Genomic DNA, 24,947 nt, shown 5'->3' on the forward strand with positions numbered 1-24,947 from the left:
TATATTTTTAATCCACAGTCCAGCTCAGGGTTAAGATTATTTACTGGGTTTATTGATGAAATTCTAATTTAAACGCAATAAATCGGGTGCAGTTCACACTCCAACCACTAGATGGTGCAAAAGTTCATCTCATCGCATCCTTAGTAATACAGAAACATCGATCGTGTTCATACTCCTGTTTTGCTGTATTTACAAAAAGGCATTAAACTAATAGTTTATAGTTTCAGACGAATATTTCTGCAGCATAAATCATGTCTGATAAAAGTAATAAATTTGTTTCTATGGAAACAGATTGGCAGCTTTAAACTTATAGTGAATAAAATGCAAGGTTTCCACAATCACCATGTGTTGATCACATTCACTGTTGGAGTTAACTTCAATCTCATTGTACAGTGACAATACATACATTCTGTTCTGTTTGGATATTTACAGCTTTATTAAAACATTTTTAATAAAATGCAATGAGGTAAAAACTGAAAAGTGTATTTATATTTCAGCCTGAAACCCTGGAGGAAGGATTTCCCTCTTAAGACAAACTTGCATTTTTTTATTTTTACTATGTACATAATAATCCAGCTCATGTTCATAAACTTCTTTTCTGATCACTGACTGATGAATTGATTCCAGAAACCAGGATCACTGAAGCTTTCCAGAGGAGACGACTGGTGGACATGCAACAGGTCAGGCAGGTCCAATAAATCCTCTAAATCCTTGAGAATGTCGTTCAGATCCACCTGCAGAGCAACAAAAACCCTTCATTTTAATCAGCCGCCATAAGGAGGTCATGAGACAGGAAGCAGCCTCCAACCCACCTCGGGGTACTCAAGGTCCATGTCCGTCATCGGCATGTCTCTGGGCGGAGACGGCGGCGGCGTGGGGTCACTGAGGGGAACGACACGTTTACTTCCTGAAGATAAACTAGCAAAGAGTTTCAGTTGAGCAGAAACTTACATGGAGACCAAAGTGATCTTCCTGGAGAGGTAGTCCTTTATGTTCCTGCTGGGAGGAGACGGCTCTGCAGAAACAGCGCCACCAACAGGGGGAAACTTTACACAGCTCTGACTAAAACTGATTTTAGTTTGAGCTTTTTAACCAACTTTCCTACCATGACAACAAGAAAACTGGCTTTTAAACATTTTTGTAAACATTGATGAAATAAAAAGTGATCAAGTCTTCACACCGTTGGCTCAACATTTTGTTTAAGATCCTTTAGCATCACAGAAAATGGTGTAAATACTTATGAAAGCACTCAGTTTAAATATTATGTTCAACCATAAAACATTGTTTAAAAATACATTTTCATTTTGTCATAATAGGATATTTTGTGTCCAAAGTTTTAGAATTGGTCAAACTGAAGGGTGTGAATAGTTTTTCATGTTTAAAGCCACAAAATTTGTACATAACAATCTGGGCCATTTAGAAAAGAAAGAAAAAGTTATAAAAGTTACATTTTCAACATATTATTCAGAAATATTGCAGTTTGAAGCTAAGAATTTAGCTTGATGGCTCAGAGCTAACTAACTAGCACGCTAACTGGCTAACTAAATATTATCTGAGTTCAATATTTAGCTTACTCACTAAATATGGAGTTAAATAAGTGAATATTCATTTAAAGTTAAGTATTTAGCTTGTTAACTACATATTTAGTTAGCAAGGAAATTATGTAGGAAATATTTATCTTGAAACCGACATGAACAGCTGGAAAATTAGCCTCCATTTTCACTCTGAAGGCAGAAAAACGGGCCAAATTACTGCCGTTCATTTTCATCCACACGTCAGAACCGAGTCCAGACGTGAACACGGCCCGATGGCGCCGCCCGGTACCTGCCGCTCTGTAGCGCGCGAACGCGGCGTCTTTGGGGGTGTCGGGGTACAGGTAGACCAGCGGGTTGTGGCTCCGCCCCGCCGTGGTCAGGGTGTAGTTGTAGATGGCGTTGGGCAGAGACAGAACCGACAGCTCCTTCTTGGTGTACGGCTCCACGGCGTGGACGTGTTTCTCTGTGGAGCAGGTCAGATCAGTCCTCTGGTTCTGTTCGGGTTCTGTTGGTCCCGTTTGGGTCTGTGTGACACTGACCTCCGGCGGACTGCTCCACCCAGCTGAAGGTGATGGCGCCGTCCCGGATGCTCTCACTGAATCGGATCAGAAACGTCCCGACCGGTTTCTCCCGCAGCAGGGAGCGCGTTCTCTCCTTGCTAACAAATCCCATGATGCACCTGGAGAGCAGAAACACATCCAGACATGGCGGAGGAGAAGCAGGAGGGCCGCTAACCCGACCCGACCCGACCCGACTTACCCGTCCCGCCACAGCTCCCACACAAACTTCTTGATCAGATCCAGAATCCCATCGATCCAGATCCACACGCTCTCATCCTGGGAAACAGGAAGTCAGAAACATCCAGCGATAAAATCAGTAAAACATGAAACTTTATCTACATTTTTAGAAGACTTTTTTTAGGGCGTCATTCATTACAGCAGTGACGGGCGGTCAGGGGAGGCAGAGCCTCTGCAGTAGAACGGGTCCTGAGCCTCACCTTGGAAAACTTGTTCCAGTGAATCGGACCATCAGGACCATCAGGACCATCTGGATCACATCAGAAACACGCAGGTCAATTTAATCAGTTCAGCATTTAAACTAGACATTACATGGATCAGGCTAGTTAGCTTAGCATGGAGGCTAAGATAATCTAATCCATTACATATATGGGAGCAGAAACATGGAGGAAGTGGGAGGTTCTGGTTCTGTTGGACCCACCCATGATCTTGGCCTGCAGCATGGACAGCTGGTCCTGGTCCAGTGGCCGCTGCCCGACTGACAGGAACTGCCAGCTGAGGAGCGGCGCCAGCTGCTGCCAGGTCAGGCCCGGCGGGTCCAGAAACAGCGACAGGTTCTGTCCACACAGAGCAGAACTTCAGCCCCTCCGGTCCGGCAGAGGCCGGTCCTGGTCCTGGTTCTGTACTCACCTCTGAGTCGGCGCCGGACGCCATGTTGGACCACATGATGGCGGCCCAAGCGCTGGGAACCTGGTTGGAGCTGGAGACGACCACCAGCGGCAGGGAGCTGGCCTGGTGGACAAACAGAACCGGGCGGGCCGTCAGCCGGTCCAGAACCGGAACGGGCCGTCAGCCGGTCCAGAACCGGGGCGGGCCGTCAGCCGGTCCAGAACCGGAACGGGCCGTCAGCCGGTCCAGAACCGGAGCGGGCCGTCAGCCGGTCCAGAACCGGGCGGGCCGTCAGCCGGTCCAGAACCGGAGCGGGCCGTCAGCCGGTCCAGAACCAGTTCACTGGTCATACTGGTCACCTGGATGTGGACGGTCTCCCCGTTGTGCTGCAGCTGCGTGACGAAGCGGATGACGTGCAGCTCCTCTGTGACCGTCAGCTGGCTCTGATTGGCCCAAAACGTTCAAAATATTTAAATATTTACAGGAAAACGAATGAAGTTTTTAGCTTCCTGGTCAAATAATTCAAAACGTTTCACCTCACAGGAACCTTTAACTCTGGACTTCTTTTCTTTGAGTGACTGAAAACAAAAACAGTTACAAAAGTGATTTATTAATGATGATCAATACTTTGTGATCAATAGTTTGATCAGGTTTTCCCACCATGTGCTCGAACGCCGCCGTCAGCGCGCCGCTGGACAGATCCACGTCCAGAACCTTGGAGTCATCACGCGGGAAATCGAACTGCCGAAAACTAAAACAAAGAAAATAAAACGGCTTTATTGTTATTGAAATATTTTACTTAAATATATAAAATAATAGAACAAAATATTTTTTTTCTTTTTTGCCTTCTCTTGCTCTGGATGAAGGCGGACGCTTTTCCTCTCTGCTCCCTTCCTGCCCTGCTTGCTCCGTTTTTCTATATTTCTGGAGCTTCTCTTTGCACATCATCCAAATCTACAGATGATGGTTCTGGTCAACCGATCCATCTCTCAATGCAATGGATCAAACTTTTGATGAGAAGTCTGAGCACAGAGAGCCTCTTGTCCTGCAGGGACACACCCGGCAGGATTCACCCTGGATTCATTCACAGAGTTGGATGTGAGTCTTGCTGAGACTCGCAGCCCAGCTGAGGACTCAAACCTCACCAACGGGATGGAATCGATCTCGGAGAAGTTGCTGGTTTCGGCTCAGCGGAACGACCAAACTAATTTGGATGATTGGGAACTGACCTAAAACATTCTGTTTCTGAATTGGCTTCCCCCGTGTGGCCTTGGAAGGGCTGCATATTTCCAACGCTCTTCCCTCCTCACCCCTTCCTGTATCCATGCAGCCGTGGAGCTGAGCGCTCCCAAGGACATTCCTGGATAACAAAACCTCCATCGGACTTTTGCCAGAGGCCCCAGCCACCTGGTTTCATGGCCCTGTGACCTCGCCACCTTCACTCATGTCCGTTTTGCCCTTTGTTTTGTCTGAATGTTGTGATTTGCCCTAATTTGTCCTCTTTTTTGTTTTAGTTTGTTAGAAACTGTGGAGTTCGACCTATTTACCTATTTATATCACCATTTTCCAGCCCAGAAATGGAATCAGAATTAGAATAATTACGAACTTGGAATCCAGAAATACTTAACAGGAACAGTCACTGCTTAATTACTTTTATATTACTACTTTTTAGAAACTGTAACTACTCACTTTACACCAGAAAAGGATTTAGATGAGTCATTTTGCTTTTTTTTGTCTTTGGTTTATTTAGTTTGTATTTCCTTTTAATTCATGTGAAGCACTTTGAATTGCCTTGTTGCTGAAAATGTGCTATATAAATAAAATGACCTTACCTGAAATTATATAAATATTTAATAAAAAAAAAATTAAAACAAGATTTATACATTGTTTAACTTTTTTTAAATTCAATTATTAATGTAATAAAAAACTAAAAACGAAAAAGAAGACTTTTATTTTGTTAATCGTCTTCTTACCCGCTGATCGTCTTCACTTCCTCCACGTCCCTGATTTAAAACGAGAAAAATGTTATTTCATGGAAAAACCGAAGCTGAGAGCAAAATATTTGATTTTAACTGGAGATTTTTTCTTACTTGTCAAAAACAGGTTTGACTTTGATCAGAGTCTTGAAAGCTGGAAGGTTCACCAAAAACCTGACCAAAAATAAAATGGATGTAAAAACATGTCGGTGATTAAATCCCACTGAGACAGAAGAACCTCCAAGCAAAATGGTGCCAAACATTTGTGCTGCAAAGATGTTTGTTTGTGCCGCTATCATTTCATACTGTTTTTTTTTATGTCCAGAGGTCAAAGGTCAACCAGCCCCCATGTTTACAAAATCAAAACTTGGTGTCAATAAACTCTGCTACGTTTGTGCTGCACAAAAATTCATTTGTGATGGTTTTGTTTTGTTTTGATTTGATTTGATTTTATAAATGAAACAAAATGTCTGATTTCAAAATGGCTGACCTCTGGAAAGTTTTGTGAATGTTTTAAAGTGACAGCAGCACAAACACCAGTTCTGCTAGCTCTGGATGTCGGCGGCCATCTTGGTTCAGGTTGTAGGTCAAAGGTCACAGTGTTTGAACCCAGGCAGTGCGAGTACTCTGAGGGAAGCCGCTGCCCGCGGCGGCCGCTCCGCCTCACCTCACAGTGACCTTGAAGCGAACGCCGGTCTTCAGGATCAGCGGCCGTTGAGGAAGGTTCTGCATGACGGGCTGCTTCTCCACCACCAGGGCGCTGCACAGAACCCAAACAGAACCGGTCAGCAGGCCCTGCCCCCCGCCGCCGGACGGTCCAATCAGGTGCAGGGGGGCGGGGCCTCACCTGGTCAGCAGGCTCCGGATCAGACCGCGGCAGAACTTCTCCATTTCTGCCATGGAGTCGGTGAGGCCCGGGAAGTCCGGGGCGGGGAACCTCTGGTTCTGGACCTGCAGCCGCTGCAGCTGTTCACCGACACCGAGCAGAACCTCAGCCACCGCCGTGAACCTGCAGAACACAAACGGGTCGGGTCAGGCTGTGGGTCAGGTCAGGCTGTGGGTCGGGTCGGGTTGGGTCAGGCTGTGGGTCGGGTCAGGTCAGGCTGTGGGTCGGGTCGGGTCGGGTCGGATCAGGCTGTGGGTCGGGTCGGGTCGGATCAGGCTGTGGGTCGGGTCAGGTCAGGCTGTGGGTCGGGTCGGGTCGGGTCGGATCAGGCTGTGGGTCGGGTCGGTGCCAGCTCACCATTTCTCCAGCAGGTCCAGGCCGGCGTCCTCAGGGCTGCCGATGCAGGATCGCTGCTGCCGCCGCCGCCACTGAGGAAGCTCCACTCCGGTCAGAGTCTGGACGGAACCGGCCGCCTCGTTCAGAACGCTGACCAGCCGCTGCAGCACAACCTGAGAGAAACGAGCCATGAAACACCTGAGGAGGATCAACCTGCTGCAGGGAGACAAGTACAAACATTCAGATGAAGCAGGTTCTTCAAAATAAAATAAGTTAGCATGGCGGCTAGTTTTGATGCTAGTCGGTTTCAAGTCTTAAAGTGAGGGAGCTGCTGGTTCTGACTGGTTCTGATGGGTTCTGCATGGTGTGGGTCTCTGGCACCTGTTTGGTCTGGGAGATGGACCGGGCCAACTTCAGACACTCCTGCTCCACCAGGGCCTTGGACTGGACCAGTTCCACGTTCTGCTCCACTGGTGAAGGAAACACAAACGTTCCTGTTAGAACACAGCGGTGATGACCTTTGACCCAAACGTTCCTGTTAGAACGCCGTTTGGCGTCACACCGCAGCGTTCCTGCAGCGGTGACCTTTGACCTGACCTTTGTTTTGCCACGAGTTCCGGATGAAGTCGAGTTTTTCGCTCAGGTCCTCCAGAACTTTCACCTCCTTCTTCAGTTCCTGCAGCAGATTTCACACGTCAAGGTTCTGGTTCTGACCGTGTCGGTCCGGTCAGGATTCGGATCCGTCTGATTACCAGAAGCTGCAGCTTCAGCTGCTTCACTCGGTTGTCCAGCTCCGTCCACTGCGGCGCCATGACGACAGCGCTGCCGCCCTGAGAGGAGAGCAGGGTCAGTTAGCTCGCATGCGGAGCGCCATCGCCGTGCCGTTTATCGGGACTCACCATCGTCATGGTAACCGACTCCAGGATCTGCTTCTCCTCCTTCAGACACTCAGACAAAATGGCGGCCAGGTTCAGCGGCTGAGCCTGGAAGTTCTCCTGGAAACACAGACCTGCTTCAGACCCGGTAGTGGTAGCATACTGACCGCTGCGCCTGCTCCGCCGTACCACTATGTAGGCCCTCATCCTGGGGAAGTCGGGCCCCTGCAGGATGGCGTTCTCCTGGACCGAGCGGCGCCACTGCTCCTCCAGATGCTGCAGCAGAGCGCAGAAACACGCAGCCGCTGCATTCTCGTTCACAGCCGCAGAACTCCTGCAGCAGGAAATGATGTCACACTTTAACCTTTGACCCGCCTCACTTCCTGTTTTACCTTCAAGCTTTTTTCTGTTTTTATAACAATATTTATAATGTTTTTAAATATTTTTTGTATTCTGTACAGATTTTAAAAATAACCATGGATAGAATGGTCTAGTCAAAGTCTAGATGTTTAGAGCTGGTGGAGACAAACCCTAGAAAACCTGCAGCCAAAGGAGGCTCTGCAGCATTCTGACTCAGGCTGGATGACTGACTAGAAATGTCCTCCACACTTTTCAGATTCTATTTTTACAATATAATTATTTTATTTCCATTTTGTGTCAAATTAAATCATTTTATGAAACTTTTTCAGGCTCAATAAATCAAACATGCTCAGTCTGACCCGCTGCGCCCCCTGCTGGACCGCAGCGGCGTCTCCATAGCAACCGCATTCAGAAAATGCAGCGGGTGGATTCTGACTGCGCCGCCTGGGGGAGGAACCACCAGAACCGGCTCCTCTTACCAGTCCTGGCTCTCGATCCAGTGGCTCAGCTGGTTCCGGATCTCTGTGGGGAACCGGCCCTCGTATAGCTGCCTGACCCGGTTCTGCAGCGCCGAGTCCAGCTTCAGCAGCTCCTGCCACTGGGCCATCTGCACAGAACCACAACAGAACCACATGAGGAACCGCCTCTGACCCGGTTCTCATGTCTCAGGTGGAAAACCCGATAAGTTTTCCTTCCACTGAACTTTCCTTACACATCTATGAGTTAAAGTATATCCATAAAAACCTCCAGAGTTTCACATGCAGCAGAACTTTTCAGATCACGGTGTGGTTTGTAGTTTGAGTCTGTGAACGTTCCAGATGTTCAAACATTCTCGGTTCTGATCCGGGAAACGTTCAGTCAGCTTCTGATTCTGATTCCATAAGCCCTAAAGAATCGGATGCGTCACTAAGCAAAACCAAGAGCGAACCTTAAACTAGAAGAAGGTAAAAAGGGTCCGAGCAGCAGCGGCGGTACGGAAGCCTGAGGGGTTCATGCTCGCTCCGGAGGACGCCGGTAAACCGTGACCCGTTTACCGGGTCACTGTTGGTACCGGCACCGATATCAATTTATTTCTATTTTCTTGCAATATTTTCGGACACAAGTTAATAATCTACCTTTAAATGATTAAAGTTAAACTTTATGATAAATGTTTTCATCAAATTCAGCTGAAATTAGTCAGAAAACTAACATGTGCAACAAACGTAAAGACTCAAACGAACCGTGTTTGTTCGGATCTGAGGTTGAGTTTCTCTCCGTGAATCTTCAGGTTCTCCGGTCAGAAGCAGGAAGCGGAACCAGCCGATCTGCAGCGGCTTTTATTCCGCGGAAACTCCCTCCGGACCGGCTGATTCTCGGGAAACGGCTCAGCCAGAGGCGTCAAGTTCAGCCTTTCATCGGGTTGCACTTCCGCCGTCAGCAGCTTTTCACATTAAAGGTTTTAGGTTTTAGAAAAGGAGCCGCTTCAAAACACAACTTTGAAAGGATCAAAGAGCTGCGACCAACTTTACAATAAATTATATGCTAAACTTTTAAAGCTCGTCTTATAACCCATCGATTTTACTTGACTTTCAACTCCAGCAGGATCTAGTTTTAAATTGTTTGTTGTGTTTTATGTGCAGCACTTTGTATCAGCTGTGGTTGTTTTAAAGTGCTTTATAAATAAAGGATGGCTTCAGTTTCCCTGATGATCCGTTTACTGATCGGTTCTTTGTTCAGATCCTAAGATCTTTTTACTAACATCTATTATTCTGCTGAGGACATTTTGACCTAATGCCAAGATTTATAAACCAACAGAGGAGAGAAAACGTCAATAAATGATCTATAAAATATGATCATCTTTGACTCATCAACCTGAAACTTTGCATCAGACAAAACAACCTTTGGCCTTTTTAGCAGCTTCTCTGATAAATTTTAACTTATTATGTAAAACTGTCCCAAGATGTTAATAGTTTTCTACTGTCTGACCTTCATTACTGTGTGATTTATGTTGTGGATCTTCAGTCTAGAATAAATTTGTTTCCTGTAAAAGTTTTATCCCACCAGCCAACAAATTCATCAGAGTCGTGATCATCTGTCACCAAACCGTCTGCATGCAAAACGTAAAGAAGGAAAAGGATGAATGTGGAGACGTCTCTACATTCATCCATTCATCCATTCACTCTCACTTTCTGCATGTTCAAACATCCAGAATCCACTGTGGATGTAAATGTGGATAAGAAGTTTATCAATTAATAATAATAATAGTAATAATCAACGTAATTTGTACAGCACTTTTCATTAGAAAAAATCTCAAAGTGCAACTAAAATCGTAGATAAAATCAACATCATAAAAATCATGTGGAGGCAGAGCAGGCTTGCTTAAATAAAAAAGTCTTTAAGCCTCTTTTGAAGTCATCCAGTGGTTGCAGAGCTCTCAGATAATCAGGGAGAGAGTCAGAGACGGGGAGCAGCCACAGCGAATGCCTGATCCTCCATGGTCCGTAATCTGGGTGGAGGAAGCTGCAGGCTTGAGATCGTAGAGATCTGGTGGATGAATGTGGAACGAGAAGGTCCTGCAGATAATCTGGTTCCGTTTAAACACTGATGGGTGATGAGAGCGATTTTATACTGAATTCTGTAGCTAACAGGAAGGTCATGCAGAATCGTGTAGATTTCCGGCCCTCAGTAGAATCCTGGCTGCGCTGTTTGGATGTATTGAAGCTTCTGAAGATGTTTTCTATGGATTCCAATGAACAGAGAGTTGCAGTAGTCGAGCCTGGAGGAGACAAAGGCATGAAGAGTCTCGGCCTCAGAGAAAGAGAGAGATGGACGAATTTTGGAGATATTACGAAGATGAAAGAAACAGGTTTTAAATAGATGCTTTATGTGATTTTCAAATTCTAACTCCAAGATTTGTAACTGTGGTGGAAAGGGGGACGTCTAGTCCAGAAAAGGAAACAGTCGTCAGAGTTGAAGATTGAACCTGGTGGGGTGTTCAGATCAACATGGCCTCAGTTAGTTAAGTATTTTGTGTTTAGCTTGACATTTATAAATGTATGAATGAGATGGTGAAAAAATATAAAAACGTTTTTTTCTTTTATGTCAATTTAACTAACTCAATAATAACTCCCTTTTCCAAAGTGCTGCTTCCAAGCATATTGCTGTAAAGTTGAGTGGAAGGTAGAAATGTGCACAAACAGCAGGGATTATAGCAACCATGTGAGGTAAAATGAAGCTTATTTAGTGGGAAGAAAATGATGAATAATTATCATTAATTGTTTTGAATAAAATTAGTTTAGCAGTTTTCAGATATTGTAGTGACGGGTTTGATTCATGAAAGTCGACGTTCAGTGAGGAGAAGTTTCTGTCCGAACCACCAGCAGACAAATCCAGAGCAAAAGGATTTTTGTTTTACTCGGATGTTTCCTCATATTCCTCTGACTCACCGGGATTCACCCAAAATATGATTTGGTTTCCGTGTCAAACTGGGATTTCCACAGATTCAGCTAATAATAATAATAATAATAATAATAATAATAATAATAATAATAATAATAATAATAATAATAATAATAATAATAATAGTGCCATTTTAAAGTTTTCTTTGGTTCTCCGAGAACCACGTGATTCTCCAGAAACCCTGAACAGCATTTACAGAGAGTCACGGCGAGTCACAACATCCGGTTTCCTCTCCAAAATAAAAGCTCCGAACCGGGAACTCTGGCTGCAGTGCTTCTTTCTGCCCAGCGGGGGCGCCAGTGAGCGGAGATGACAAGCTGATATGAAGGAAGAAATTTATTTAGAAAAACTTTTTACAGAGAACTTCAGTAATATTGGAGCTCAAATTACAACAACATTAAATAAAAACATAAAGGTGTTTTTGGTTCCTTTAAACATGAAATATTTCTGATATTTGTTTTTGAAGAGGTGTAGAAACATGGAGGATTCACTCTGAGTACGGAGAGCTCATCTGGAAACAGAAAGAAAACTAACTTACTGTCAGAGAAATAAAAATACATCATAAAAGACAGAAACACTGAACATGTAAAATAAAAAATATAAGAATTAGGTTTCAGTTTATAGGAGAAAATGAGATGCATAACCATCACAATGTTTGGAGACAGACTCACAACGTTTGTCCAGGATATACATTTATTTTCTTTTCAAGAATTTATTTCTTCCAACTAAATGTATTTAGGTTATGAATCAATATGAAAGTAATTGTTATGTGTGTATTCTGAAGGTCATATTGGAAGGATAAACAAATGAATAAATCTTCCACTGAAGCTCTATTAAATTAATTTAAAGCTGTAAAGATCAGACCACATGGCCACCGGGGGGCGATGTGGTGCCCTCTGCCGCCCTGGGCCCCCCCTGCTCTAGATAAACCCCTGGAGAACTCGGAAACTCACGGTGTCGATGTCGAAGCACAGGTGCTCACTGAGCATGTCGAACTCTCCGGGCGTCATGGGCGGTTCTGGAGACGGGCAGGAGCGCGGCGTGGAGCTGGCTTCTGATCTGGATCACAGAGACAGGTCACAAACCGGATCAGAACCAAGATTCTGCCTCAAACCGGATCAGAACCAAGATTCCTCCTCAAACCGGATCAGAACCAAGATTCCTCCTCAGACCGGATCAGAACCAAGATTCCTCCTCAGACCGGATCAGAACCAAGATTCTTCCTCAACCCGGATCAGAACCAAGATTCCTCCTCAGACCGGATCAGAACCAAGATTCCTCCTCAGACCGGATCAGAACCAAGATTCCTCCTCAGACCGGATCAGAACCAAGATTCCTCCTCAAACCGGATCAGAACCACGATTCCTCCTCAAACCGGATCAGAACCAAGATTCCTCCTCAAACCGGATCAGAACCACGATTCCTCCTCAGACCGGATCAGAACCAAGATTCCTCCTCAGACCGGATCAGAACCAAGATTCCTCCTCAACCCGGATCAGAACCAAGATTCCTCCTCAGACCGGATCAGAACCAAGATTCCTCCTCAGACCGGATCAGAACCACGATTCCTCCTCAGACCGGATCAGAACCAAGATTCCTCCTCAGACCGGATCAGAACCAAGATTCCTCCTCAAACCGGATCAGAACCAAGATTCCTCCTCAGACCGGATCAGAACCAAGATTCCTCCTCAGACCGGATCAGAACCAAGATTCCTCCTCAGACCGGATCAGAACCACGATTCCTCCTCAGACCGGATCAGAACCAAGATTCCTCCTCAGACCGGATCAGAACCAAGATTCCTCCTCAAACCGGATCAGAACCAAGATTCCTCCTCAAACCGGATCAGAACCAAGATTCCTCCTCAAACCGGATCAGAACCAAGATTCCTCCTCAGACCGGATCAGAACCAAGATTCCTCCTCAAACCGGATCAGAACCAAGATTCCTCCTCAACCCGGATCAGAACCAAGATTCCTCCTCAGACCGGATCAGAACCAAGATTCCTCCTCAGACCGGATCAGAACCACGATTCCTCCTCAGACCGGATCAGAACCAAGATTCCTCCTCAGACCGGATCAGAACCACGATTCCTCCTCAGACCGGATCAGAACCAAGATTCCTCCTCAGACCGGATCAGAACCAAGATTCCTCCTCAGACCGGATCAGAACCAAGATTCCTCCTCAGACCGGATCAGAACCAAGATTCCTCCTCAAACCGGATCAGAACCAAGATTCCTCCTCAGACCGGATCAGAACCAAGATTCCTCCTCAGACCGGATCAGAACCAAGATTCCTCCTCAAACCGGATCAGAACCAAGATTCCTCCTCAGACCGGATCAGAACCAAGATTCCTCCTCAAACCGGATCAGAACCAAGATTCCTCCTCAAACCGGATCAGAACCAAGATTCCTCCTCAAACCGGATCAGAACCAAGATTCCTCCTCAAACCGGATCAGAACCAAGATTCCTCCTCCACCCGTTACCAACATCAGTTTATGTGGAGAGATAAAATGGAGCGAGATCTTCAGCTACCACCTGTAGCTTAGCCGCTAACATGCACCTAACGAGAGTTACGGCCGTTTCTGTGGAGGACTCACCGCAGCTCGGAGATGGGGATCAGAGTTGACGGGATGTACGGATAAACTGAGAACACAGAGAGGTCAAAGGTCAGAGCTGAAGATAAAAACATCAATGCTGTAAAAAACAAAGGGCTGTAACACCATGGTAATTAGCATAAGCTAATGCTAAAGCAATATACATAACTCTCATGTGACGTCACACTTTCGAGAACTTTGTAGCCGACAGCCATCTTGGTAGGTATCCATCACTAACTCTCATAACACTGACTATAGAGTTGCTATCAGTGATATTTACTGTAGTACTTACTGCCAAACAAGCAAAATTAGCTTAGCTAATATAGCTTTTATCTGCAAGCTGCAGGGGATATGCAGCCTACAAAGATGGCGGTTCTTGTGGGAAAGATGTATTCCCACCTGGTGTTTGGTGGAAGCTAATGCTAAAGCACTAATTTCAACCATGTTGATACCAACCATGTTTGAAAGCGCTTTACAATTTACATGAACTAACACTTCTTAGTTGATTTAATAAAGTTGTTTATCTTGTAGCAATGTTGTTCCATGATGTTGGTTGTTTATATATTTTGAGAATCAGTTTCTTTGATTTATCAGAAATCCGATCCTCCAAAGTGAAACTGCTCAAGCCACCATGTACAGCCGGGCTGGTAAAACACTGACTACTCAGAGGTACTCCACCTAACCCCAGTCAAAGCAAGCCTGTATGAACTCAGATGTTAGTGTCTTGCCTTTGCTGGGCTGGCTGTTGTAGAGCCGTCCGAAGGCCTCGTCTTTGGGAATGTCGGGATACAGGAACTTGAGCGGGTTTTCCGGAACGCCGCCGTTTGAGATCACCTTGTAGTCGCGTATGATGTCAGCGAACGGGAGCGCGCTCAGCCGGTTCTTAGTGTACGGCTCCACGGAGTTGAACTTTACGTCCCCTGTTGGACAAAGTGACAGTTAATAAGACAAGAGAAGAAGAAAACTGGCAGATAATCAGGAAGTGGAACCACAAATCACTGAGCTGCCTTCAGTTTCTCAGGCGTTTGATTGGCAGCTTATCGGCTATTCTGAGCAAACTTAGCGCTTTAATGTTAATTCTATTAATTAATGTTAGCTTCTACTAATTACTACTGCTATAACAATTAGCTTCCTAAATACTATGTTGCTTAATGCATAAGCAGAGCTCATTTCTGTGACTTGTACTTTATGGTTTAGCTAGCAGTGCTAGCCACTGCTGAAGCTAAGAAAACCAATTCAACCCTGTGAAACCCTGTAACTGTGTGTTTATATTTGTGTGTGTGTATGGTGTGTGTGTGTGTATGGTGTGTGTGTGCTCTCCTCTCCGCCCACCGCTGTCGCTGTGCTCCACCCAGGTGAAGGTGATTCCTCCCAGGTGGCTCTCGCTGAAGCGCAGCAGGAAGGTTCCGGGCTCGCGGTCCTTCAGCAGAACTCGCTCCATCTCTTTGCTCACGAAGCCCATGATGAAGCTGCAGACAGAAAATCACCTTCATCACTTCTCCTTCTGCCTCCAGGGTTTTACTGGAGGAACTATTGCTGTGAAGCTGCAGCGCGTTTCGCTCTGTGCCACCATTGTTCTCTGTACGGCCTGAACAATGAAGCAAAGCAGAAATAATCTGGGCAGATTACGGGAAGCTGCAGTTCCTCAGCTCAGATTAAACGGCCTTTAAAAGATGAAGACAGAAAACAGTCCCTGCAGCAGCTGGTTTCATGAACATCACAGCGTCTGATGAAGGTTTTACACACTGAGGTTGTATTTATGTAACTAACCAGCACAAAGTGGAGAGAATCCAGGAAATGATTCCGGATTTTCACCATCCTGAACACACCACACCCAGAAAGAAGCCTGGCGGTGGCAGCATCATGCTGTGGGAAAGTTAAATCCTGACAGGTAAACCTGTTACAAGGTTAACCCGTCTAGCTGCAGGGCTCAGGTTCACTAACGATGGAATAGTTTAGAACATGGGTCAGGATGGCCTAGTCAAAGTCCAGCTCCATCAGGCTCCGTCAGGTTGATGGAGGCGTTGGGGACTTACTTCTCGTTCCAGACCGGCAGCAGGTGCTTCTTGATGAGCTCCAGGATGGAATCCAGCCACATCCAGAAGCTGAACGGCTTCCCAGGAATGTTCTCCTGTGGAGGAAGGAGAGCAGGAGGAGTGACAGAGGGAAGAACAGCCGTCTGAGGTCAGTCTGGGGTCAGTCTGAGGTCAGTCTGGGGTCAGGCTGAGGTCAGTCTGGGGTCAGGCTGAGGTCAGTCTGGGGTCAGGCTGAGGTCAGTCTGAGGTCAGGCTGAGGTTACTGAGGTCAGTCTGGGGTCAGGCTGGGGTGAGTCTGGGGTCAGTCTGAGGTCAGTCTGAGGTCAGTCTGGGGTCAGTCTGAGGTCACTGAAGTCACACTGAGGTCAGTCTGGGGTCAGTCTGAGGTCAGTCTGGGGTCAGTCTGGGGTCAGTCTGGGGTCAGTCTGAGGTCAGTCTGGGGTCAGGCTGAGGTCAGTCTGAGGTCAGGCTGAGGTTACTGAGGTCAGTCTGGGGTCAGGCTGGGGTGAGTCTGGGGTCAGTCTGAGGTCAGTCTGAGGTCAGTCTGGGGTCAGTCTGAGGTCACTGAAGTCACACTGAGGTCAGTCTGGGGTCAGTCTGAGGTCAGTCTGGGGTCAGTCTGGGGTCAGTCTGGGGTCAGTCTGAGGTCACTGAGGTCAGTCTGGGGTCAGTCTGAGGTCAGTCTGAGGTCAGTCTGAGGTCAGTCTGGGGTCAGTCTGAGGTCAGGCTGAGGTTACTGAGGTCAGTCTGAGGTCAGTCTGAGGTCAGTCTGGGGTCAGGCTGGGGTCAGTCTGAGGTCAGGCTGAGGTCAGTCTGGGGTCAGTCTGAGGTCAGTCTGGGGTCAGGCTGGGGTCAGTATGAGGTCAGGCTGAGGTCAGTCTGGGGTCAGTCTGCGGTCAGGCTGGGGTCAGTATGAGGTCAGTCTGGGGTCAGTCTGAGGTCACTGAGGTCAGTCTGGGGTCACACTGAGGTCAGTCTGAAGTCAATCTGGGGTCAGTCTCAGGTCAGTCTGAGGTCACTGAGGTCAGTCTGAGGTCACACTGAGGTCAGTCTGGGGTCAGTCTGAGGTCACTGAGGTCAGTCTGGGGTCAGTCTGAGGTCAGTCTGGGGTCAGTCTGAGGTCACTGCGGTCAGTCTGGGGTCAGTCTGAGGTCACACTGAGGTCAGTCTGGGGTCAGTCTGAGGTCACTGAGGTCAGTCTGGGGTCAGTCTGAGGTCACACTGAGGTCAGTCTGGGGTCAGTCTGAGGTCAATCTGAGGTCAGTCTGAGGTCAGTCTGGGGTCAGTCTGGGGTCAGTCTGAGGTCAGTCTGAGGTCAATCTGAGGTCAATCTGAGGTCAGGCTGGGGTCAATCTGAGGTCACACTGAGGTCAGTCTGGGGTCAGTCTGAGGTCAGTCTGAGGTCAGTCTGGGGTCACTGAGAGGTCGTTACCTTAGCAAACTTGGACCAGGAGACTTGATAATCCCCACATGAGGAGTGCTGACCTGCAGAAACACAGAAAACAGCAGAAATGTCACTAGATTAAAATCTGTCCATGTTTGTGTTTCTCATGTTTTGTAGTTTATTTAGTAGTTTGGATGAGCAGAGTGTCGTCTGCACAGAGTGAAATAAAACCAGAGTTATCCTCCATCTTTAAACTGTAACTTTTATTAAAAATGTATTTTGAAGCTACCACCATGTTGTGACGGTTTGTTACGAGACAGAAAATCTGTGACCATTTCTGTTAGAGTTATTATGTTTGTTATCATTCTTACATTTATAATTTTATGTTACTAGTTTTTATTTAGAGGTTTAGTGTTCAAACTTGTTGAAACTTGGGAGACAAAATTAAATCTTCCTTAATCAAGCATGTTTGTACAGATGGTGACTTAGATCTTCCTGGGAAAGTCCTGAGCTGTAGAACCTATCTATGTGTTAATTTAGTTTCTGTGTCTCCCCTCTGTCTGTCTGAATTCACATCCTACTGTGAAGATAGGATGTGGGTTTCACCCCCTCCATTCCTGTTCACACCTTTCTCTCCCCTGCTAATAAAAGAGACAAACAAACTGAAGGTTTTCAGAACGCTCTGTGAACAGCTCGGAGGAGCTGACAGAGTTTTTCTCCTTCTGCAGAAGTCGGCTAAAAACTCATATACGTTGTCTGTGGTTCTCTTTTTCCATGTAGGTTTCAGAAAATACCTATCAGTTGGTGCCGTGACCCGGATCTCAACATACCCGTTTCGCTGACAGACAAAGGACGACGTGCTGAAACCGTGCACGGCCAGAGTCAACAGAACCTGGAAACAAAGTCCCGGGAAGTGAATTCTTCGCCAGGCCAGCGTCCTAGGTCCAACTTTGTCTGCCAACGACGGATTGACGAGATCCGAACAGACAAAACGAACCAACAGAAACGTGAGTGAAAAGCGCTATTCGGGTTTGAATCCCAAAATCGGGTTTGAGTCCCAAGGAAGGAGAGGTATATTTAGAGCCCCTCTCCGGATGAGGAAATCTCTTTGACCCTATAAAGCCTGGCCAATCAATAATAGTTTTAAAGCAAGAAGAATAAATAAATAAATAAAATTTGCCAGGTCATTTGTTTTACATAACATATAGGGTTAAAGGGATCCTCGCGTAGGCAGGGAAAGGAAAGAGAGGTATTTTAGAGCCCCTCTCTGGATGAGGAAATCTCTTTGACCCTATGAAACCTGACCAAAAAAAAAAAAAAAAAAAAAAAAAAAAAAAAAAAAAAAAAATAAATAGTCAGAAAATTCTAATCTTTTTAGAACTAGGATGATCTTCATGAAGTACAAAACCTAGGGTTAAAGGGATCCTCGCGTAGGCAGGGAAAAGGAAGGAGGGGTAATTTAGAGTCCCCCTCTGGATGAGGTGGCCCTTAAAGGGATCCTCGCGTAGGCAGGGAATATTATTTTTTTGTGTGTGTGCAAGTGTGAATGGTGCTCAACATTGAGAGTAAAACTTTCTGTCCTCGGAATTAGAATCCTAGGTGAAGAACCGGACCAGAACTAGTCTGGCCTAGAAGACTGTTCTTCAGGGGACACTAAGCGCTCACTTAGAGCACTCTCTTTGAAGAAAAAGCACAAAATATCAAGCCTTTGTAAGCTAATTGCAGTACTGAAATAATGGGAAATAAATGTTGTAATTCCTCACTTGCTGAGGATCTAAGAAGGGATGAAAATTACGCTGTCCAGACTTCTTGGTGGCATGACATACATGTCAAAATGGAAAAAAGAACAGCACTTAAAAACTTATTTGTAAAACCAGAAGATAATGAACTCAATGCAGGCAGAGAAAAGGCCATAACATTGCAGGGAGCGCAGGCTCCTGCAGCCACCCCACCCCCAGCCGCTGCTGCCGTTCCGTCTGCCCCAGTCCCAGCAGACAATAAATCAAGCATTTCTGCTATTATTGTTTTTCATATAGATGATATTGAAGAATTAGAAACTTCTGCCTTGTTCCAAAGCCCCCGTAGGGGACGAGGCAGAGGCAGTCAGAGGGGAGGGAGACCCCTTAATGGGACACCAAATAATCCTCCAAAAGATCCAGAAGGTTGCTGGAACTGTGGTGATTTTGATCACTGGGCGAAAGAATGTAAAAAAAATAGATGGAATAACAGAAGGGGTGGTGGAGGAAGAAGACGGCACAGGCTAAACTCCTCAGCTTGATCAGACTTTACCACACTCCAAAAACACAAACCCCCAGTCCAAATTGATGAAATGCTAGAGACATGTGCATGCAGTTTAAGACGTTAAGTAAAACCATAAAAGAAATTGAATTCCTGCAAGAAATCAGTGTATGCAAAATAATTTTTAATGTTACTAAAAAATTTGGTTTAAACCTCACAAGTGAGAAATAATTTGTTTTAAGAAATACTGATGTTTGTTTTGTTTTTCTTTTTTGAGCATTCCTACACCTTTAAAGAAAAACCAGAAAAGAGAGGTCTCACTGAAATAAAAGCATGGGAACAACTTCTTTGTATGCTAAAAGTGGAATCATGACTTTCCTGAAAGAGGAGAAGCTGAAAAATAAAACTAAATAATAAAATTGTCCTCAGAGAACAATGTTTAATGTATTGTGTCGGAATAATATTATAACACCAAATTGGTGAAATGATTCTTAGCTGTCTATCTGGAGGGGTCAGCGGTCAGAGTAAGGTACCGACCTGGACATTGTCCAGCCTCGTAACTCTTAGGCCTTGAGAGGAGGGCTGCCCGCTGACTTCACAGTCTGCAGCACTGAGATCAACAAATTTAGAGAAATCCATTGTTCTCTGGTGAGACGTGTCTTAGATGAAGTTAACTTAAACTTACATTCTACATTTTACAAGTTAATGGTGAACATGATGAAAGAGACTACAGCTTTTAACATGTTTCATGTTTATATGTGTTTGAATAAGAAAATGGTTTATGACTTCTTAAAAAGTTGGATAATAAGTGGCTAAAAACTATACGATGAAAAGAAAAGAAAGTTATATGGAAAATGTTTGTGTATAAAAAAAAGAAAAAAGAACACAGAAAAGCAAGCAAACACTAATTTGACTCTTATTTGCTTCTTTCCTTTTCCTCTGTCTGAGCCTCGCTGCGCTGCGTCTGACCTCTGACCTCAGCTCTGATCTGTCCTGCCAATCAGATGACGTCCCTCCTTCATCACCAGCCAGTTGATAAAGAAGCGAAAAAGGACAGGACGATTTCTACCAACTGGACACTGAAGGCAATAAAGTGTCCACTGGTCCTAATTCCTTGACATCTGGGAACTGCCATGCAGCAAAACTACGTACTGTATGGAGTCCTGCTAGACGTTTGGAAAAAGACAGCAAACTGAACTGTTTGCCGCTTGTTTCATTGGTGGACAAAGGGACGGTCTGGACAACTTATAAATAATCCAACACCAGAGCCAGTTGGACTGACAGGGAGCTGGAGAAGAGACAGAGGGAGGACCAGCTGCAGCGACGCCAGCAGCAGGAGTCAGAAGCGAGAAGTGAGACAGGAGAAATGCGAGATAAGTTATACACACACACTGCTGTGACACACACTGCTACTGTAATGAGGACTTGCTTGCTTACTTACTAGCAGGAAGGAATTATCTAGCTAGAAAAGGACATATTGAAGGCTTTTAGGTACAATGTTAAATAAAATCGTCCACTTTGTACCCGTTAACTCAGTCCTTAATAGAAGGACCAGTGATCCTCTTAGGGCCCACGAGCCATAGATTGGGAAACTGTGAAGGAAAAAACTGTAATGGTTAAAAGTTAAGAAAGAAAAAAAAAACTGAGTGTGATACGGCTAAATTACACCAACTAAAATTATTAGATTCAAAACTAATAATGATTTGCAAATGTTTTATTTTCTTTGAAATATATACAAGTTTGGAACTAAATTAAACATATCTAAGTGTTGAACTTAATTGATATTGCAGTGTTGAAATACTATGAAGTATTTCTTTGCATTTAACTGAAACACTTAACTTAGAGTTTAATTCTATAAAGAATCTACAGATTGATTGGGATTGTGTTTGTGTGTTTTATATTGGGATGAATGACAATTGTTTTGAGAAGAGAGAAATTTTACTGCTAAATTGAGTAACGGATAAAATTATTGACCATTTAATTTTTTATAAAAAACTTACATTGTTAACTTGTCTGAAATGCGAGGTTAAGTGAAAGTCTGTGACTTTAAGCAACCTTATAAACGGCTACTAAAAACTGATGATTGTGATTAAAAGCAACATTTTCTAGATTTCAGTCTAGAACATTTTAATCCAGATTTGATTGATAGTCAATAAATTCAAAAAGAAATGAAAAATTAGAGGATTTGAGGTTTTGGTTTAATTTCAGGATGGTCATTTTTATTTAGGAAGAGTTATGCTTTGATGAATTTGATAACATCTACAGGGAAACCAGTCACCCATGCATCCTTGCTTAAGAATCTTTTGCAGGCCATGTATTTACCAGCTGAACTAGCAGTTTGTAAGTGTGCAGTGCACACCACGGAACAGAATGAGGTTTCAAGTGGCAATAGATTAGCTGATAAAGTAGCAAAGGAAGCTGCAGCTGGGAAGCATGGGGGAGACAATTTCTCAATACAGACAGAAGATGATCAAGTAATAGACAAAGCTGTGTTAAAAGACATGTAAGATAATGCTCCAAACGCAGAAAAACAAATGTGGATAACTAAAGGGGCGACACTGAATGATGATCGAATTTTTTCAATAAATAGTACGCCGGTCCTTCCAAAATCTCTTTTTAGAGCAGCAGCAATTTTGACACATGGACATTGTCATGTGTCAACAGGGGGGATGGTCTCTATGCTACAACAGCATTTTACCACATATGGATTAAATTCTTACTTAAAAAAATTTTTGTACTGCATGTCCAGTTTGTGTCAGAAACAATCCTCAAGGAAACATTATTCCAACACATGGCATCCCACAAACTATTTATAGTGACAATGGGCCACATTTTGTAAACCAAGTAGTACAAAACATGGCTACTCACTTAGGAATGACATTAAAGAATCACTGTGCCTACCACCCCCAGAGTGCAGGATTGGTGGAAAGAACCAATGGTACTGTGAAAAGCAGATTGAAGAAATGCATGGAAACTACTGGCAAGCCAAGGCCAGACTGTTTAGATTTGGTAAAACTATATATGAGAATTACACCCACACAGGAAGGGTTGACACCATTTGAAATAATTCATGGAAGATCATATAGATTACCTATATTTTCATTCAGATTTACAGAAAGCAGATAAGGAACAAACTTTGGTAGATTATATGATCAGAATCCTGAAACAGAAAGAGGTGTTAAATGCAAATTCACTGCCGTCTGACTGTTCTCCTCTACAGGAAATAGATAAAACCACCCCCATCCAGCCAGGAAACTGGGTCTACATAAAGGTCATCAAAACCAGCCCATGCTGGGAAGGACCCTTCCAGGTGCTAATGACCACACCAAACAGCCGTAAAGATTGCAGCTGGATACATCTCAGTCCCTGCAAGCTGCAGAGAGTGTTTGAACCCCTAAGTAGGCGGAGGGAGGAAGGCCGGACTTCAAAGGGGGGCTATTTTTTAGAGTAGCTCGTCTCAAACCCGGTGAAGAAACGCTTAAGATTCCCCCGTCTTTAGTTTGGGGGTTCTGACATCTCTGTGTGCCGAGCAGCAATGGGGACTCCATATGCCAGATGGATCTTCTACTGCGCTGTGACTGCAGCATCAACCTGTGGTGGAAACTAATGAATAGAACCGCGTACGAGGGACATGCTGTGAACTGCTATGTGTGTGCGCAGCTGCCAATCGCCACACACAACTCAGGTCTGCGTGTAGGACACATCACGGATGACAAATAGATGTGTCTCTATGGCCTGAGCACACAACCACGACTCAGCGTCCCCATGCCAAAGGGATGCAAACGGTGGAAAAATGACTATTCTGTTCTACTTCAGATAGGAGATGCCGTGAAGGAACTTTTTGGATCTATGAACTGTTCCTTTAATGCTGACGTATTTCCATTTCCACTAACCACATGGAAAATACCAGAGACCATTTCTTTAGCAGGAGCTAAACCCGGGTCTCTGAGGAGCTGCATGTTCAACAACGGACATGTTTCTCTTGGGACGTTACCTTGGAATTTGTGTAACAGAGTTTACACCTACTGCGAACCGACACAGGATTTCATCGACTGCACAGCCTGCAGGGGTCAAAGGATGACTCCACACTGCAAAGTCTGGAAGGACAACCCAGACTGTGACAACTTGTTTCAGGAGAGGAGTTTCAACATCACGCACAAGACAAAGAGGAAACAGGAGACAACGCTGTGCAGTACCATAGTGCCAGGAGACTATGGTTCACGGGTGATGGCAGACTGGTACTTCCTGTACCCGATTGTAATCATCGGGAAAGGACGACACATTCTGGCTGCCTGCTCCAAGCGTGATGCCTGAGGTCAAACGCTGTGGAGGCCTCACAACAGACACTGGAGTTCCATGGGAATTCAGGCTTTGGACCGGAGGAGAAAAGTTCATTCAGAGCATGTTTCCAGGAGTTGGATTAGGAGAGGTTCGAAGCCACGCTGAAATCAACAGATATGGATTACTGCGACTCATCAACAGCACACACCAGCTGGCAAATGGCACCATGAGAGAGCTGACTGAACTGAGAAACATGGTTTTGCAAAATCGTGTTGTGCTGGACCTGCTCACAGCCTCTCAGGGAGGTGTTTGTAAAATCATTGGCCCAGCGTGCTGTACATTCGTTCCTGACGAAACAGGAACTGGTGGAACCATTTCTGACGCTTTACATGAACTGGAAGAACTTAAACATTATGTGGAAAGTGGAACGAAAGGATCACATCCTTTTGACTTTCTGTCTTGGCTCACTTCTGGGCCATGGTGGAAGATTGTTACACCAATTCTGACTGTGTTGATTCTTTTTTGCCTGTTTAAAACTTGCATCGTTCAATGCCTTCGTAGCATGATGCTAAAGACATTTAACACAGCCATGATCAACTATCAGATGGTCAGGGTAATCTCTGACACCGATGAAGATTACATGTCTCTTCAGAGAGATGAAGATGAACTGAAAAAAAAAAAAAGAAATGTATGACGATGTCCTGTAACTAATAAACAGATGGAATCAAATGTTTTATGACACCTACACTGAAAATGTGAAAACAAGTGGTGCTTGTGATGAAAGGAAATTGCATTTGGTTTTCTACTGTTTCGTTTATAATTCTTTTTTTTTATGTGTTCTTTTTCATTTTAAGATTTTGAGTGGCTTTTGTATAAGAATGTTAAACAGGGGGGAAATGTTAGAGTTATTATGTTTGTTATCATTCTTACATTTATAATTTTATGTTACTAGTTTTTATTTAGAGGTTTAGTGTTCAAACTTGTTGAAACTTGGGAGACAAAATTAAATCTTCCTTAATCAAGCATGTTTGTACAGATGGTGACTTAGATCTTCCTGGGAAAGTCCTGAGCTGTAGAACCTATCTATGTGTTAATTTAGTTTCTGTGTCCCCCCTCTGTCTGTCTGAATTCACATCCTACTGTGAAGATAGGATGTGGGTTTCACCCCCTCCATTCCTGTTCACACCTTTCTCTCCCCTGCTAATAAAAGAGACAAACAAACTGAAGGTTTTCAGAACGCTCTGTGAACAGCTCGGAGGAGCTGACAGAGTTTTTCTCCTTCTGCAGAAGTCGGCTAAAAACTCATATACGTTGTCTGTGGTTCTCTTTTCCATGTAGGTTTCAGAGAATACCTATCAATTTCCTTTCCTGTTTCCTTCAACGCTAACTAGAAACAACCAATCAGAGCCCGGAGGCGGGGCTTAGTGCTGCCAATCATCCTTCGTTTGTGAATGCTAAATCTAGTTAGCATAGTGATGGATAGATGATGGTTCTCCACCATTGGCATTTAGCAGTGAGTACATGAGTTTGCTTGGCAGCGCTAAGCCCCGCCTCCTGGCTCTGATTGGTTGTTTTTGTTGCATTTCCTCAGTCGGTAAAGCA

General features: G+C 44.8%; 2 protein-coding genes and 1 long non-coding RNA gene across 5 annotated transcripts in view; 1 reads left to right on the top strand and 2 right to left on the bottom strand.

The window, feature by feature from the left end:
- Positions 1–24: 24 nt before the first annotated feature.
- LOC103460709 (signal transducer and activator of transcription 1-alpha/beta-like) lies at positions 25–8,732 on the bottom strand. Of its 2 annotated transcripts, none has more exons than XM_081604754.1 (24): positions 8,595–8,732; positions 7,854–7,981; positions 7,204–7,348; positions 7,039–7,134; positions 6,892–6,969; positions 6,737–6,815; positions 6,521–6,609; positions 6,161–6,312; positions 5,765–5,926; positions 5,585–5,677; positions 5,032–5,091; positions 4,915–4,944; positions 3,602–3,692; positions 3,478–3,519; positions 3,301–3,384; positions 2,963–3,064; positions 2,754–2,889; positions 2,533–2,582; positions 2,295–2,371; positions 2,075–2,214; positions 1,825–1,998; positions 952–1,015; positions 813–882; positions 25–734 (listed from the first exon to the last, which is right to left on the bottom strand). In XM_081604754.1, the coding sequence occupies exons 2-24, from the start codon at positions 7,979–7,981 to the stop codon at positions 603–605; spliced, it is 2,274 nt and encodes a 757-aa protein (XP_081460880.1). In that variant the 5' UTR covers positions 8,595–8,732; the 3' UTR covers positions 25–602. The 2 variants fall into 2 exon arrangements, with proteins under 2 accessions (XP_081460880.1, XP_081460881.1); XM_081604755.1 differs by lacking the exon at positions 8,595–8,732 and adding an exon at positions 8,087–8,194.
- Positions 8,733–11,133: 2,401 nt separating this feature from the next.
- LOC103460697 (signal transducer and activator of transcription 4-like) overlaps positions 11,134–24,947 on the bottom strand; it is a 29,618-nt gene continuing 15,804 nt past the window's right edge. For both annotated transcript variants that reach the window (XM_081604757.1, XM_081604756.1), the window contains 7 exons: positions 16,875–16,927; positions 15,443–15,537; positions 14,739–14,875; positions 14,135–14,326; positions 13,410–13,455; positions 11,766–11,871; positions 11,134–11,323 (listed from right to left, as the gene is read on the bottom strand). In XM_081604757.1, coding sequence (XP_081460883.1) covers positions 11,300–11,323; positions 11,766–11,871; positions 13,410–13,455; positions 14,135–14,326; positions 14,739–14,875; positions 15,443–15,537; positions 16,875–16,927 — 653 coding nt within the window. In that variant the 3' untranslated portion in view covers positions 11,134–11,299. The remainder of the gene's footprint in view (positions 11,324–11,765; positions 11,872–13,409; positions 13,456–14,134; positions 14,327–14,738; positions 14,876–15,442; positions 15,538–16,874; positions 16,928–24,947) is intronic.
- On the top strand, positions 17,159–24,650 carry LOC145550897 (uncharacterized). The gene is made up of 2 exons (XR_014086721.1): positions 17,159–17,833; positions 20,069–24,650. It is a non-coding gene; the product is annotated as an uncharacterized LOC145550897 (long non-coding RNA).

This window comes from Poecilia reticulata, chromosome 2, assembly GCF_904066995.2.
Source record: "Poecilia reticulata chromosome 2, P_reticulata-male-v2, whole genome shotgun sequence".
In the NCBI taxonomy this organism is placed as follows: Eukaryota; Metazoa; Chordata; class Actinopteri; order Cyprinodontiformes; family Poeciliidae; genus Poecilia; species Poecilia reticulata.